General features: G+C 40.1%; 1 protein-coding gene across 7 annotated transcripts in view; it reads left to right on the forward strand.

Moving 5' to 3' along the window:
• Positions 1–2,439: 2,439 nt before the first annotated feature.
• The window catches only part of ACBD6 (acyl-CoA binding domain containing 6), a 220,859-nt gene continuing 209,266 nt past the window's right edge, over positions 2,440–14,032 (forward strand). For 5 of the 7 annotated variants that reach the window (XR_004272769.1, XR_004272770.1, XR_004272768.1 and 2 more), the window contains exons 1-3: positions 2,440–3,253; positions 8,958–9,022; positions 12,085–12,181. Coding sequence is in view for 2 of the 7 variants with exons in the window: in XM_032291240.1 (XP_032147131.1) it covers positions 3,032–3,253; positions 8,958–9,022; positions 12,085–12,181 (384 nt within the window). In the remaining 5 variants the exon portion in view is untranslated. The remainder of the gene's footprint in view (positions 3,254–8,957; positions 9,023–12,084; positions 12,182–14,032) is intronic. The other 2 variants (XR_004272772.1, XM_032291241.1) reach the window with 1 other exon arrangement.

Here is a 14,032-nt window from a genome sequence, read left to right on the forward strand (position 1 = left end):
TGACCTTTTTTGTCTGTAGTTAGAAAAGCTTAATGAAGTGGTTTTTTTTTTATCATTGTATCGTGATTTCAGAGTGACCTTGTCTGAGGTTGCGATTTTGTGAGATTATTTCCATCCAACAGGAGAGTAACAAGACCTAGCTGTGAGTGCTGGGCCAGCTTCAGAATGTTAAGGACTCTTTCCTTTTTCTTTCTTACATGCTATTTTTATAATAAATTTTTCATTCAAATATAAGATACATACAGAAAAGTACATAAATTATAACAGGAGTTTGAGACCATCCTGGCCAACATGGTGAAACTCCATCTCTACTAAAAATACAAAAATTAGCCAGGCGTGGTGGCAGCCACCTGTAATCCCAATTACTCGGGAGGCTGAGGCAGGAGAATTGCTTGAACCTAGGAGGTGGAGGTTGCAGTGAGCCGAGATCGCGCCATTGCAGTCCAGCCTGGGCAACAAAGAGTGAGACTTCGTCTCAACAACAACAACAAAACAACAAAGAAACAACATATCCAACATTTAGAAGTCCCCTTCATGCAGATCACCAACCCTAAGGTCACCCACTCTCCAGACCCTAACACCACAGATTAGTTTTGCCTGATTTTGAACTTTTTATGACTAGAAACATGTAATATATACTTTTTGGAGTATAGGCTTCCTGGATTCAACATGATGTTTGAGATTCATTCACGTTGTTCTGTGTCACTGTAATTAGTTCATTCTCACTGATGAACAGTATTCCATCACATAAACACACCACAGTTTATCCATTCTAGTGTTGATGGACATTCGGGAGCTTCCAGTTTGGAGCAATTAGAAATTAGTTCATAGTGCTGCTAGGAATGTTTTTGTACATGTTTTGGTGAATGCCAGGTATATACTCCCACTGGGGACGAGTCGAATTACTGTATATTTATGTTCAGCTTTAGTAGATAGTGCTAAACATTTTTCCACAGTGGTTGTACCAATTTATGCTTACACCAGCAGTGTAAGAGAACATGGGAAACCATGTTATGTAAACTGTCTGTCCCAGAATACAGGAAAAGATGAAAACTTCTAAATGCATTCTACAAGGATTCTATTACCTGATACAAAACTGAGAAAGTATAGAACAAAATAAAAAATATAGGTTAATGACATCTTTAAATGGAGATGTAAAGTTAATAAACTATTAGCAAACTGAACCTACAAATAATTTTTTTAAAAAAACAACCAAACCAGGACCAGAACGGGTTTATTCCAGTAACAGAAGCTATGCTCAAAAACTAGGAGGAATTTTGAATTGATGCATATGAATTTACCAATGTTAGTTACTATATAATTCATTAAATCCCAAATATATTTTTCGTTAATATAGTTCATTAAAATAGAAACTCTTGTTAATTCCTTACGAAGACTAGAGAAAAGCAGATAATCTCCAAAGCTGTCAAAAAAGCAGTTGACAGTAATCCATTCTCACTTTAATCAAAATTCTAGAAACAGAAAGATATAAAAGTCCATGCATCTCTCCTTCAGTCTACTTTTCGAGTTCATCGTCCATTATTACCTCACACACAGGCTAACTTCTGTTTCCTTGCTCCTCCACTTACTAGCTGTGCAGCCTTTGACAGGTTACTTAACCACTCTGTGCTGATTTCCTAAGGGTAAAATAAGACTACCTACCCTATGTAGTAAGGATCAAGTCCTCAATACACTATTGTTAATCACTTTTTAATGTCCAGAATTTGGTCATTAAACATTCCTTTGACTGGATTATGAGCACCTTGACAGCAGGGGCTAACGGTGGAAATTTCTGGAGACTTAAGAATGTTTGTTGAATCCTGATGCAAGCTTTCTCACCTTCCTGTGTTCTCTCATTCCGCCTCCTGTCAAGCCGTCTGTCCGCCTCTTGCAAGCCTAACCGGTCAATAACCATTCTTTACAACACTTTCTTTGCCCTCTTCTTACAGTGCTCATTACATTGTTTCGAGTACTAAATGAATATATAGTGTGTTGTCGTGTTTAACATCTAGGTCATAACCACTCATAATGTTAGAGTTTAAAAAGTTTCGTACGTTCCTCTAGGGCAGAACTGTGACGTATTTCTGGTTTCACATATTTATAGTGTCTACAAAGCACAGTGGCAAAGGCAGAGCTCGGGATGAGAACTGGGCTAAGAAAGGCGCGCCCCTCAACCCCCAAACCCTACTCTGAGAGCCCGGAGAGGTGCGGGCTCCGAAGGTGTGGTCGGCAAAATACGTAAAGGAGTGATTCCACTCACCAGTCACACCGTGGGGCGGGACAGCCCCATGTCGCAGTTTCTCATTATTCAACACAAAACCCAACGCGCTGGCAACAGATGCGTGTGCAAGACTGTTTGGGGGCGTTTGGCGCTTAATCTGGGGCAGGCGGAACCTTAGTCCTCATCCCTGAGTTTCCCGCGACTCTGCGCTCACCGCTACACCACCACACGGACGACCTCCTCCCCCCCCCCATCCCCCCCGGGGACCCATCCCGGTGGCGGGCTCCGGAGTTCGAGACTGCTAATTTCAGCGAAACGATTAACAGACGCCCCAACGGCTGACGGCACTGCCTCTCCTCCGGTAGGGAGGGGCGTGCGGCGTATGGTCACCGACGCTTCCCCGCCGGCGCAGAGCAGGCCCCACCGAGGCGCGCGCAGCCGGCACGCACGCCGCCCCGCCCCCCCGGCCCGTCGCCACCCGCGCGTTACGCTCGCTCGCATCCCCCGCCCTCGACCCCCGTGCCGTTGGAGGGGCCCGAGGCCAGCCAGAGAGCGCTGTTGGCCGGAGAGAAGCCAGAGGAGACCGGGTCGGCTGGGCGGAGCGGCAGAGGGTCGGGGAGACTGCCTAAACGCCCGGGAGTAGAAGCGGACGGGGGCAGGGTTACGTGAGGGAGCGCGCCGCCACTGAGCTTGGGTCCGACTGGAGCTCGGGGTCGGGACCCAGACTCGGGGGCCAGGTCCCCAAGCCGGCCTTACACCCGAGTCGAGGAGGAGAGACCGGACACAGAGGGACCGAGCGAGCAGGGAGACATGGCTTCATCATTCCTGCCCGCGGGGGCCACTACCGGCGACAGCGGTGGAGAGCTGAGCTCAGGGGACGACTCCGGGGAGGTGGAGTTCCCCCATAGCCCTGAGATCGAGGAGTCCAGTTGCCTGGCCGAGCTGTTTGAGAAGGCTGCAGCGCACCTGCAAGGCCTGATTCAGGTGGCCAGCAGGGAGCAGCTCTTGTACCTGTATGCCAGGTACAAACAGGTAAAGTAGCAGGGAAAGGGTGGATGGGGGAGAAAGACACGTGGCCTTCTTCCTCAAAAGCTGATAGCAAACATGTGTGGTTAATAGCTAGGTGTAATGAAGCTTGTGTGTATGTGTTTTGTTTGTTTTTTGACCATCTCCTCGAGATGAGCATCATCCTTGATGATGGAAAAAACGTGTTTGCTTTCCTAGGAGTGATATTTATTTAGCTGGACACTGAATGACAATTTTTCTGTTTCTTCTTTGACTTATTCAGTGATCTTGCACTTTACCAGCCTCAGAACCTTTACAAAATGAGGTTGATAAAATAAAATTTATCAATCATTTACTCTTTCCAAAGGGCCACATGGAAGTAAATATGGTAAAGTTAATAAAAATATATTGAGATCCCATAAGATAATATGATTGTAACAAATAATGTAATGCCATACAAAATACAGTATTACAACTTTTATTGTGATTTTTATAAAATCCTAAGTATCTTTGACTTATGTTTTCGTTGAATATGGCTTCCTTTTTGTTTGATACAATCCAAAAAATTTTAGAGCTATGAATGCCAGATGAAAGAATCCCCTTCTTTTACAGCGAAGGAAACTGAAGGTCATAGAGAGTAGGTAACTTGTGTAGGGTCATACAGATTCATCAGTCGGAACTGGATTGTAGCTCCTGACTCAGCCTAATGCTATGAACTATACCTGGAAATAGGGAGATGTATAGACATGTTTAATTTATAATTCACAGTGACATTGGCTAGGTACCAGAAGGAAAATAATTGCTTTATCATAATCAACATATATTTGTTTAGCAGCTTTTATGTGCAAGACACTTGATTATAATGCCTACAGAGAATGCAGAGAAGCAAAAATATGACACTTTTTTTTTTTTTTTTTAAAGAGAGCCTGGGTTGCCCAGGCTGGTCTTGAACTCCTAAGCCCAGGTGATCCATCTGCCCAAAGAGTTGGGCTTACAGGCATGAGCCACTGCACCTGGCTGACCCTTAACTTTTTTTTTTTTTTTTTTTTTTTTGACGCAGTTTCGCCCGTTGCCCAGGCTGGAGTGCAGTGGCTCGGTCTTAGCTCACTGCCACCTCCGCCTTCCAGATTCAAGCGATTCTTCTGCTTCAGCCTCCTGAGTAGCAGGGATTACAAGCGCGTGCCACTACACCTGGCTAATTTATTTATTAGTAGAGATGGGTTTCGCCATGTTGACCAGGCTGATTGCAAACTCCTGACCTCAGGCGATCTGCCTCCTAAAGATAACTAATTGACAGCTGTGAAAACTGGAGAGCAATGAAAATTTGTGAATTCCTGTTGACTTCATGAGATACTATTTAATACTTTTTTTTTTTTGAGATGGAGTCTTGCTCTGTCACCCAGGCTGGAGTGCAGTGGTGTGATCTTGGCTCACTACAACCTCTGCCTCCCAGGTTCAAGCGATTCTCCTGCCTCAGCTTCCCGAGTAGCTGGGATTACAGGTGTCTGCCACCGCGCCCAACTAATTTTGGTACTTTTAGTAGAGATGGGGTTTCACCATGTTGGCCATAGTTGACCAGGCTGGACTTAACCTGACCTCAGGTGATCTGCCTACGTTGGCCTCCGAAAGTGCTGGGATTACAGGCATGAGCCACCACACATTAATAATACTTTATTAAATGTTAACTGTTGTTTCAAGTCTTAAATTTTGTGTGATCAGATGGGAAGTACACAGTAACTTCTGCTGCATACAGAATTATGTTGACTATTTTGAGGAAAAGCACTTGTGTAATTTCTGAGTTGCAAAATGAACTATATTTCCATGGAAATCATTTTTACTTAACAACTCACAGATAATCATACCTACTCAGATTTGGGTATTTGGCATGTAGTTTTTTGAAAATGAATGAAATAAGCCTATTATATTTGTTGCCAGTTATACCATTTGAGCGTTCAAAGTGAAAATGAGAAATTTGGAAAATCAGGCCGGGCGCGGTGGCTCAAGCCTGTAATCCCAGCACTTTGGGAGGCCGAGGCGGGTGGATCACGAGGTCAAGAGATCGAGACCATCCTGGTCAACATGGTGAAACCCCGTCTCTACTAAAAATACAAAAAATTAGCTGGGCATGGTGGCGCGTGCCTGTAATCTCAGCTACGTGGAAGGCTGAGGCAGGAGAACTGCCTGAACCCAGGAGGCGGAGGTTGCGGTGAGCTGAGATCACGCCATTGCACTCCAGCCTGGGTAACGAGCGAAACTCCACTCAAAAAACAAAAAAAAAAAAAAAAAAAAAAAAAAGAAAGAAATTTGGAAAATCTGTATCTGCCACCATGAGCTTGAAGCTTCCTAGTACTTAAAAACTTTTTTTGATGAAATCAGTGGTGACAGTCATGAATGTGAACGTTTGCTATTATATCATGAAATGTGTCAACATTTGAAAAGTCTGTGTAACTCAGGAAACCATATTTTCTAAATATTTCATGGATTGATGTTACAAATTATGTGTTGGTAAAAGATGCCTTTCAAAGTGTAAGTCAGACCAATGGATTTCAGTGTTAACAGTATGAAAAATTCATTGATCTGAGTTCAGATTCCTCACTGCAACTGACCTTAAAGAAACAACCATCTGTTAGGTTTTGGCATAGTATCAAAGAAGAATATCTACAATTATTTGAAAATGCTGCTAAAATACTTCTCTTTTCTAACAACATATCTGTGTGAAGCCGAATTTTCTTCGTACACTTCAACCAAAACAACATATTGCAGTAGATTGGATGCAGCAGTAGATATGCAAATGCAACTGGCTTCTACTAAGCCAGACATTGAGGAAATTAAAAAATGTAAAACAGTGCTACTTTTCTCACTAATTGTTTTTAGACTATATAGTTATTTTGCATGAAATGTTATTTATGTTAACATCTAATGGGTTTATTATTTTTAAATGAAATAATACACATTTTAAAAATGTCTCAGTTTTAATTTCTAATATGGTAAATATTGATAGATACAACCCATGTAAATGATGGCTGTTTAGGATCCTTAATTTCTGAGAATACAAAGGGATTACAAGACTAAAAAATTTGAAAACTACTTCCCTGAGTTCCATTTTCATGGTCAGAGGTGGCTTACCTTCACCACATGTAAATTCTATCCAGAGCCAAGGGAAAGAGGAAGACAAGCTCCTTTTCTTTTTAAGGAAGGTATTTTAATCACTCTTATACACATCCAGTCCCCCGAACCCAGGCAGAAGTTGGATGGCCATGTGTAATGTGTAGCTGGATGATCCTGTGTCCAGCCTTCTGTTATTGTAGGAGAAATGGAGAAGAACTATTGGCATTTGTTTGTACAACTGGGTGGTGTCTGGATAAAAAATAAAAACAGTTATAACTGCTATTTTTATGATGTCTTAAAGCTTGTATAATTTATCTTATTTCATATTCCTTTTTTCTTTTTTTGAGATGGAGTCTCACTCTTGTTGCCCAGGCTGGAGTGCAATGGCATGTTGGCTCACTGCAACCTCCACCTCCCAGGTTCAAGTGGTTCTCCTGCCTCAACCTCTCGAGTAGCTGGGATTACAGGCACGCACCACCATGCCCAGCTAATTTTTTTGAATTTTTAGTAGAGAGGAGGTTTCACTATGTTGGCCAGGCTGGTCTGGAACTCCCGACCTCAGGTGATCCACCCACCTCAGTCTCCCAAAGTGTTGGGATTACAGGCTAACAATCTGGTAGTTAATGTGATTTTAGACAGTGCAGAATGGAAGCCCAGACTCTATTTAGGATTTAAGGCAGAATGATGTAGTAAAGAAATATTGAACTTTGGAGTCAAACACTCTTGGATTTAAATCCAGACTGCTGATTCAGGATTTATTAATGTGTGAACTGAGACAACCCTCCTGAGTTTCTCTATCCTCATTTATAAAATGAGTTTGTAATGGCATACCTAGCAGGATTATTTTTTGGCTCATTCGAGATAAAATATGTAAAGTGTTTGGTCCATGGTGATTCTTCAAGAAATGTCTGTGATTTCTTGAAAAATCAAGAAATTCTCAAGTGATTCTTCAACAAAGCCTCCTTCTGTCTCACCCTTTGTTCTCTCCATTCCATGGTAACAGGGCTACTCCTATGTAAGTATACATTTTAATAACAGCAGAGGGCCATGTGATTAATCGCTAAGCAAACGATAGAGGTGGTAATTGATATGAATTCAGAGGTAGGTGAGATCATTATAGACTGAAAGGGTTCTTAGAATCTGAAATTTGAGTAGAACTGGAAGGATGCGCATCTTGCTTGAAAAGCTGAGGAAGGGGCTGGGCCTCCCAAAGTGCTAGGATTACAAGGGGGCACGGTGGCTTACACTTGTAATCCCAGCACTTTGGGAGGCCGAGGTGGGTGGATCACTTGAGGTCATGAGTTCGAGACCAGCCTGAGCAACATGGAGAAACCCCCGTCTCTACTAAAAACTACAAAAAATTAGACAAGCATGGTGGTGCATGCCTGTAATCCTAGCTACTTGGGAGGCTGAGGCAGAAGAATTGCTTGAACCTGGGAAGCGAGGTTTCGGTGAGCTGAGATCGCACCCTTGCACTCTAGCCTGGGCATCAAGAGCGAAACTCCCTCTCAAAAAAAAAAAAAAAAAGAAAGAAAAGCTGAGGAAGGAAGAAAAGGCATTTTAGGTGAGTGGAGTCACAAGCAAAACCCTGAACTAGGAATCCCTAAGGGAGTGAGTAGATCATTCTGGTTAGATGAAGGCATCAGTTAGATTTTAGCAGAATTCAAGTGTGTAAAAATAATGGGTGACAGTGGGAAAGTCCGTGAGAAGTAGATAGGTGCTGTGGATGAGTTAAGAACAGTTAGTTACAGGCTCTATTCTAACAGAAAGATGAGACTTTACAGAAAACTTTCTAACACATGGTGCAAAAAGTGTAAAGTACCATGGAAGATATATAGAGTAAATGATAAAAGAGTTCATGAGGAAGGAAGATTACTTCTGGCAGTGGGAACTGGGGGCTGTATAGTGAATTCTGCACTTGTTTGAATTTCACTTATGCTTATTCTCAATGAAAATACTATACAGTTTACAAATGTCATGTGAGGATTAAAATTAATGAAAATTAAGTATTGACCACAAACAAGAGGTAAGACTGTTGTAGAAAAATAGAATTTTTTTGTTGAAAACCCCTGAAATTTTTTTGCATGGCTTTTGGCATCCAAATTTATATTGATGAGTTTTCATAATAGGGCACTTTAAAAGTAGTACACTTATTTCCTGGAATTTTGGAGAGAGGAAATGCTAATAGAGTTACAAGAATCAGCATGAAGAAATTATATTATGAATTCTGATAAATACCGCTGAAGCTTATTAATTGTATGTTAAAACATTCTTTTACTTTATAAATGATAAGGAAGAGTATATAATCTATATTGATAACTTGTCTTACATATAATTAGTCTAGGAAATGTAACCGTTTATCCCTGTTTTTCTCTATTACAGTATTAGATAATAGTTCTTTTATGCAGTAAACCAAAGTAGGCTGTATGTAAAGCTTGATTCTGGTTGGTTTTTTTTGTTGTTGTTGTTTGCTTTTGCAAAGAATGTTAAATTTTGCTGTTCCATATAGATGCAAATATTTTCCAACCTACAGTTACTAAATATACATAATACATTTGAAAAGGAAAAGTTTCCCAGACATTTCTTTGAAAAATAAGTTCTTGATTTTCCCTGTTTCATTTAGGTCAAAGTTGGAAATTGCAATACTCCTAAACCAAGCTTCTTTGATTTTGAAGGAAAGCAAAAATGGTAAGAAATTCTTGGAATCTTTAATGAGGTTGTTGGAAAGGGTTTAGGTGGTAAGGAACTAGAAAGCAGTGAGCTGATTAAAGAATTATTTTTATATTAATCTCTCTGCCGTAGACTGTACTAGTGACAGGTAATTGGGAGAGAGATTAAAGAAATCTACTTTTAGCTAAGCCTCCTGAAGGATTCTTATGCTCACATGTTGGAATATCAGTGGTTCACAACAGACCTACAGACATGCCTTACATTTTAATACATGAGAGAGTAACTGTGAGAGCTCTTGCTTGAGATTTTCCTTTTCTATCATTCAGCCCCTAATGGATCACCACTTCTCCCCCCTGGAGGGATCTTTGGACGAAGGCCAGAACGATAGGAAGGGCAGAAGAGCAGGATAAATCCCCATTTTTTACCCTTCTCCCCTGTCTCAATTTTATCTCCTTGTCTCTTGCTACTCTTGTGTTCCTTGCCCCACTCATGCCACTGTAATTAAGTGCACATAGTACTCTTGGGAAGAAGGGGGAAAAGTTCAGTGAGAAACCAAAACTAGATACTAACTTCGCTTTTTCTTTGAATACGTTAAAAAAAAGATTAATCTTCTGCAAACTTTTTAAACTTACAATTCAGAAAATTCCTCTAGTCATTTATGAGACCTTATCTTCTCTTACCTTGCCTAAGTGGAAAAAGAGAAATTGCATACAACTGGGAATCTTAGTTATAGAAAGGAAGGCTTTGGAGCATCAGCCCTGGAATGAAAAGAAGGTTATAAGGTAGAGTTAAAAAAGAAAAAAGATAAAATATGGTTATGGAGAGAGGAAGTGCTAAAATACGGGTTCTGACCTTGCATTCTGGAACAGTCCCACACAAAATCTGGTCCCCTTGATAAATTTCCTGCCTGCCAACAGTTTGTTACCCAAATGTAAGGAGATACAGGGCTTAAACCCATATATAAATCACTTATGTCACTAACCATACTGTTTAGTTCAGCTGATATATTTTTGTATAGGACTGTCTCAGTGCAGGAAGCAGTGCATTGATTATATTCTTGCACAAGTTTTTTGATTGATGATAACCAGCAGTTTTCTGGCATTTTATTACTAAATACCTGATGTTAACTTTTACTGTGAGGTTTTTGTTATAATTTATGAAATTTTATGGCTTCATTTTTTTCCTATACTTTGCCTGTTTCTCCATTGTTTTTAGCAATTAAGAACATTAGATTTTATAGCCATCATAATAATAGTTTAGGCTAGAACATCAACAAATGCTAAAATGGTAGATGACAAAATACGAGGGAAATATTGGGGAAAAACTATTGAGGCAATCCGTTGTTAAAATGCTAGGTGAAAAACTACTGGGGAGCAAAACTGTAGGTTACAGGCTGACCCACAGTTTGCTTTTTTATTATGAGGAAGAAACCTGACAGATACTGCCTTTACCAAGCCATGAATCTTACTGATGATGGGACAGACTGACCGATGCATCAGATTACAGTGCATCAGACCAGTGAGGTGCATTGTAAAGGTCTTGTCACCTATATATGGCTCTGCTGAAATAATTTAACCTGGTTCTAATTATGATTGATCATTTTTGGCAAGAACACTATGTAGATGGGGAAACAATTAGACAAATTCAAATTGAGGGATATTTTATAAAACAGTTGGACTCTTAATACCAACAATATGGAAGACAAAAAAGCTAAAGATGCATGAAACTCAGTGCTGTGTGTGGATCTTGATTGGTTCCTGGTGTGGAGAAGAAAGCCATAAAGGACATTATTGGGACAATCAGGAAAATCTGAACGTATAGCCTCTATAATAATATTGATGGTAAATTTCCTGAGTTTGTGTAAGCTGATCTATTTAGGGATGAAGTGTTATGATGCATATAAGTAACTTGCAAGGAATTTAGTAAAATTTAGAAGACCTTAGAAAAATATATTCATTATAGAAGGAGGAAGGTAATGAAAAAAATGTGGGACTGAGTTCTGTTTGACAGTGAATCAAGGAAATAGAGAAACCCTGGTTGGAATTAGAAATAATTGGCAGCGAAAAACCAAGAAGAAGGCCTGTCCTAGCAGCCTGCAGGAAAAAAAAAAAAAAGAAAAAAAGTGTGACCCAAAAGGGAGTTCACGACTAAAATGTCGCTTTTGACATGTATACTGTAGGAAGTCCCTAACTTACTAATTAGTATTCTGTTGTTGTTGTTGTTGTTTTGAAACAGAGTCTTGCTCTGTTGCCCAAGCTGGAGTGCAGTGGTGCCATCTCAGCATACTGCATCCTCCGCCTCCCAGGTTCAAGCAATTCTCCTGCCTCGGCCTCCTGAGTAGCTGGACTACAGGTGTGCACCACCATGCCCAGCTAATTTTTGTATTTTTAGTAGAGACGGGGTTTCACCATGTTGACCAGGCTGGTCTCGAACTCCTGATTTCAGGTGATCCACCCACCTCAGCCTCCCAAAGTGCTGGGATTACAGGTGTGGGTCATTCCTTACTTTTGAAGTCCCAGTCTAAGTTCTCAGGATCAGTTGATTGTAGCTTATAGATGAGATAACAGCAGAAAGGGAAGGTGGATTTCTTGTATCTTAAGTAAGAAGTTTGATCCATTTTCCTCAGGAATGTGTTTTTTATGTGATATTTAGTTTCTATACGACGAAAATGCCGTAAGCACAGTTAATTTATGAGAACAATCTCTGTTAGCCTGTAGACCATACATTCTCAATAGGTGTGAAAATTGGTTTGAGGGAGTGACAGAATCTTAGATTACAGTGGTTTGTAGTCTTTCAGAATTTAATAGATAAGCAGTGTATCTGTGTTATTAAAATTTCATAGGGGAGGGCGATTAGGACAAAAAAATGTTTGAAAAGGCTTCCTAAGTAGGGCAATAAAGTCTGTATAGCTCTAGACCAATGTACATGCAGAAAGACAGAACTCCTCTATCCAATAGCTTATTATCTCTGTATCCCAAGACCCTTGAAATGTGCATACAATTTTTTTAATAATAAGAAAAATGCTGTTTGTGTTATTTGCATAGTTAATGACAGGCCATTTTGGATATTCCATATTGTAGGGAAGCATGGAAAGCACTTGGTGATTCAAGCCCCAGCCAAGCAATGCAGGAATATATCGCAGTAGTTAGAAAGCTAGATCCAGGTTGGAATCCTCAGGTAAGACTTAATGATTGTAAATAATACTTTCCAAAAACTTAGGATCTTTCTCTGAAATAAATGTTTAAACCTAAGCTTAGTTTTAAGTAACATGCTTTAAGTTTTACTTTCTTGAAAGAATATAAGGTTATTGTAATATTTATCTAATAAAATAATTGCTGGCTGGGTGTGGTGGTTCGTGCCTGTAATCCCAGCACTTTGGGAGGCCAAGCTGGGTGCGTCACCTGAGGTAAGAGTTCAAGACCAGCCAGGCCAACATGGCGAAACCTTGTCTCTACTAAAAATATAAACATTAGCCAGATGTGATGGTATACACCTGTCATCCCAGCTACTCGTGAAGCTGAGGCAAGAGACTCTCTTAAACCTGGGAGACTGAGGCTGCAGTGAGCCAAGATCAGACCACTGCACTCCAGCCTGGACAACAATGTGAGACTCCATCTCAGAAAAATTGAAAACATTAATAATAATAATTTAAATAGTAACATAACCACCTGCTAATGCTGAGAACTTTTCGGAGTTGCAGAGTTTTTGAAAGCAGAAAAATTTGAATTATGTAAGAATTGGAAAAAGTTTAACTTGAGATTATCATTATGCTGGAAAAAAGAAAGTTACTCTTGGATTTCTTTTTTATGATCACCTTTTATGCAAGGACAAAATGCTTCTTATTAGGGAATAAAGATGAATAAGACATGATTTCTGCCATCATGTAGTTTAAAGTATAATAGAGAAGATAAAACATATCAAAAATATGTCTAATACTATAAAACAATAATAATGTGAATGCTAGGGAGTCCAGCAGGAAGAGAGATTGCTTTGGACTTTGGAAGCATTGGATGTTGTTTACTTAAATGTACCCCGTTTTTCTGATACACTTATTGGAGAACATCTAGAAAGAATTTAATAAAGGAGGGGTTACTATCTAAGAATATTGTTAAATGATTAACAGGTATTTCAGTGAGATAGAGGCTGCATTGTACCATGTAAAAAATGCAAATTGAATTTTTTCAATAAAAGTTAGGCTGGGCCAGGCGTGATGGCTCATGCCTGTAATCCCAGCACTTTGGGAGGCCTAGGTGGGTGGATCACGAGACCATCCTGGCCAACATGGTGAAACCCTGTCTCTCCTAAAATACAAAAATTAGCTGGGTGTGGTGGTGCACGCCTGTAGTCCCAGCTACTCAGGAGGCTGAGGCAGGAGAATCACTTGAACCCAGGAGGTGGAGACTGCAGTGAGCTGAGATCGCACCATAGCACTCCATCCTGGGCAAAAGAGGGAGACTTTTTCCAAAAAAAAAAAAAAAAAAAAAAAATGTAGGCCAAACATTTTAGCAGTTAATGAATTTAACAAGTTTTAATATTTTTGTAATAATTACATAATTGCATGAGTGCATAGTTGTTACTGGTATGAAGGAATTGTTCCATTAATCATGGAATCTTAAAAATCTCAGACTTGTTAGGAACTTTAAAAGATTATACGTTATGGCATATTAAAAACATATCTTAAGAATACAAAGTGGAAGAGATAACCAACTTTGGATATCTTTAATGATATGACTGCCTTTTAGAAGTCATTGAAAAATTTCCTTTTTTTTGGTGACAGGGTCTCACTACTCTATCACCCAGACTGGAGCACAGTGGCGGAATCTTTGCTCACTGTATCCTCTACCTCTCAGGTTCAAGTGATTCTCCCACTTTAACCTTTGGGACTACAGGTGCGCACCACTACACCTGGCTAATTTTTGCATTTGTGTGTGTGTGTGTGTGTGTGTATGTATATATACATACACATACAAACTATATAGATACAAAAATACAAAAATGGCTAATTTGTGTGTGTTTGTATGTATATAT

This window comes from Sapajus apella, unplaced genomic scaffold (genome assembly GCF_009761245.1).
Source record: "Sapajus apella isolate SASKATOON/1434 unplaced genomic scaffold, GSC_monkey_1.0 scaffold25, whole genome shotgun sequence".
In the NCBI taxonomy this organism is placed as follows: Eukaryota; Metazoa; Chordata; class Mammalia; order Primates; family Cebidae; genus Sapajus; species Sapajus apella.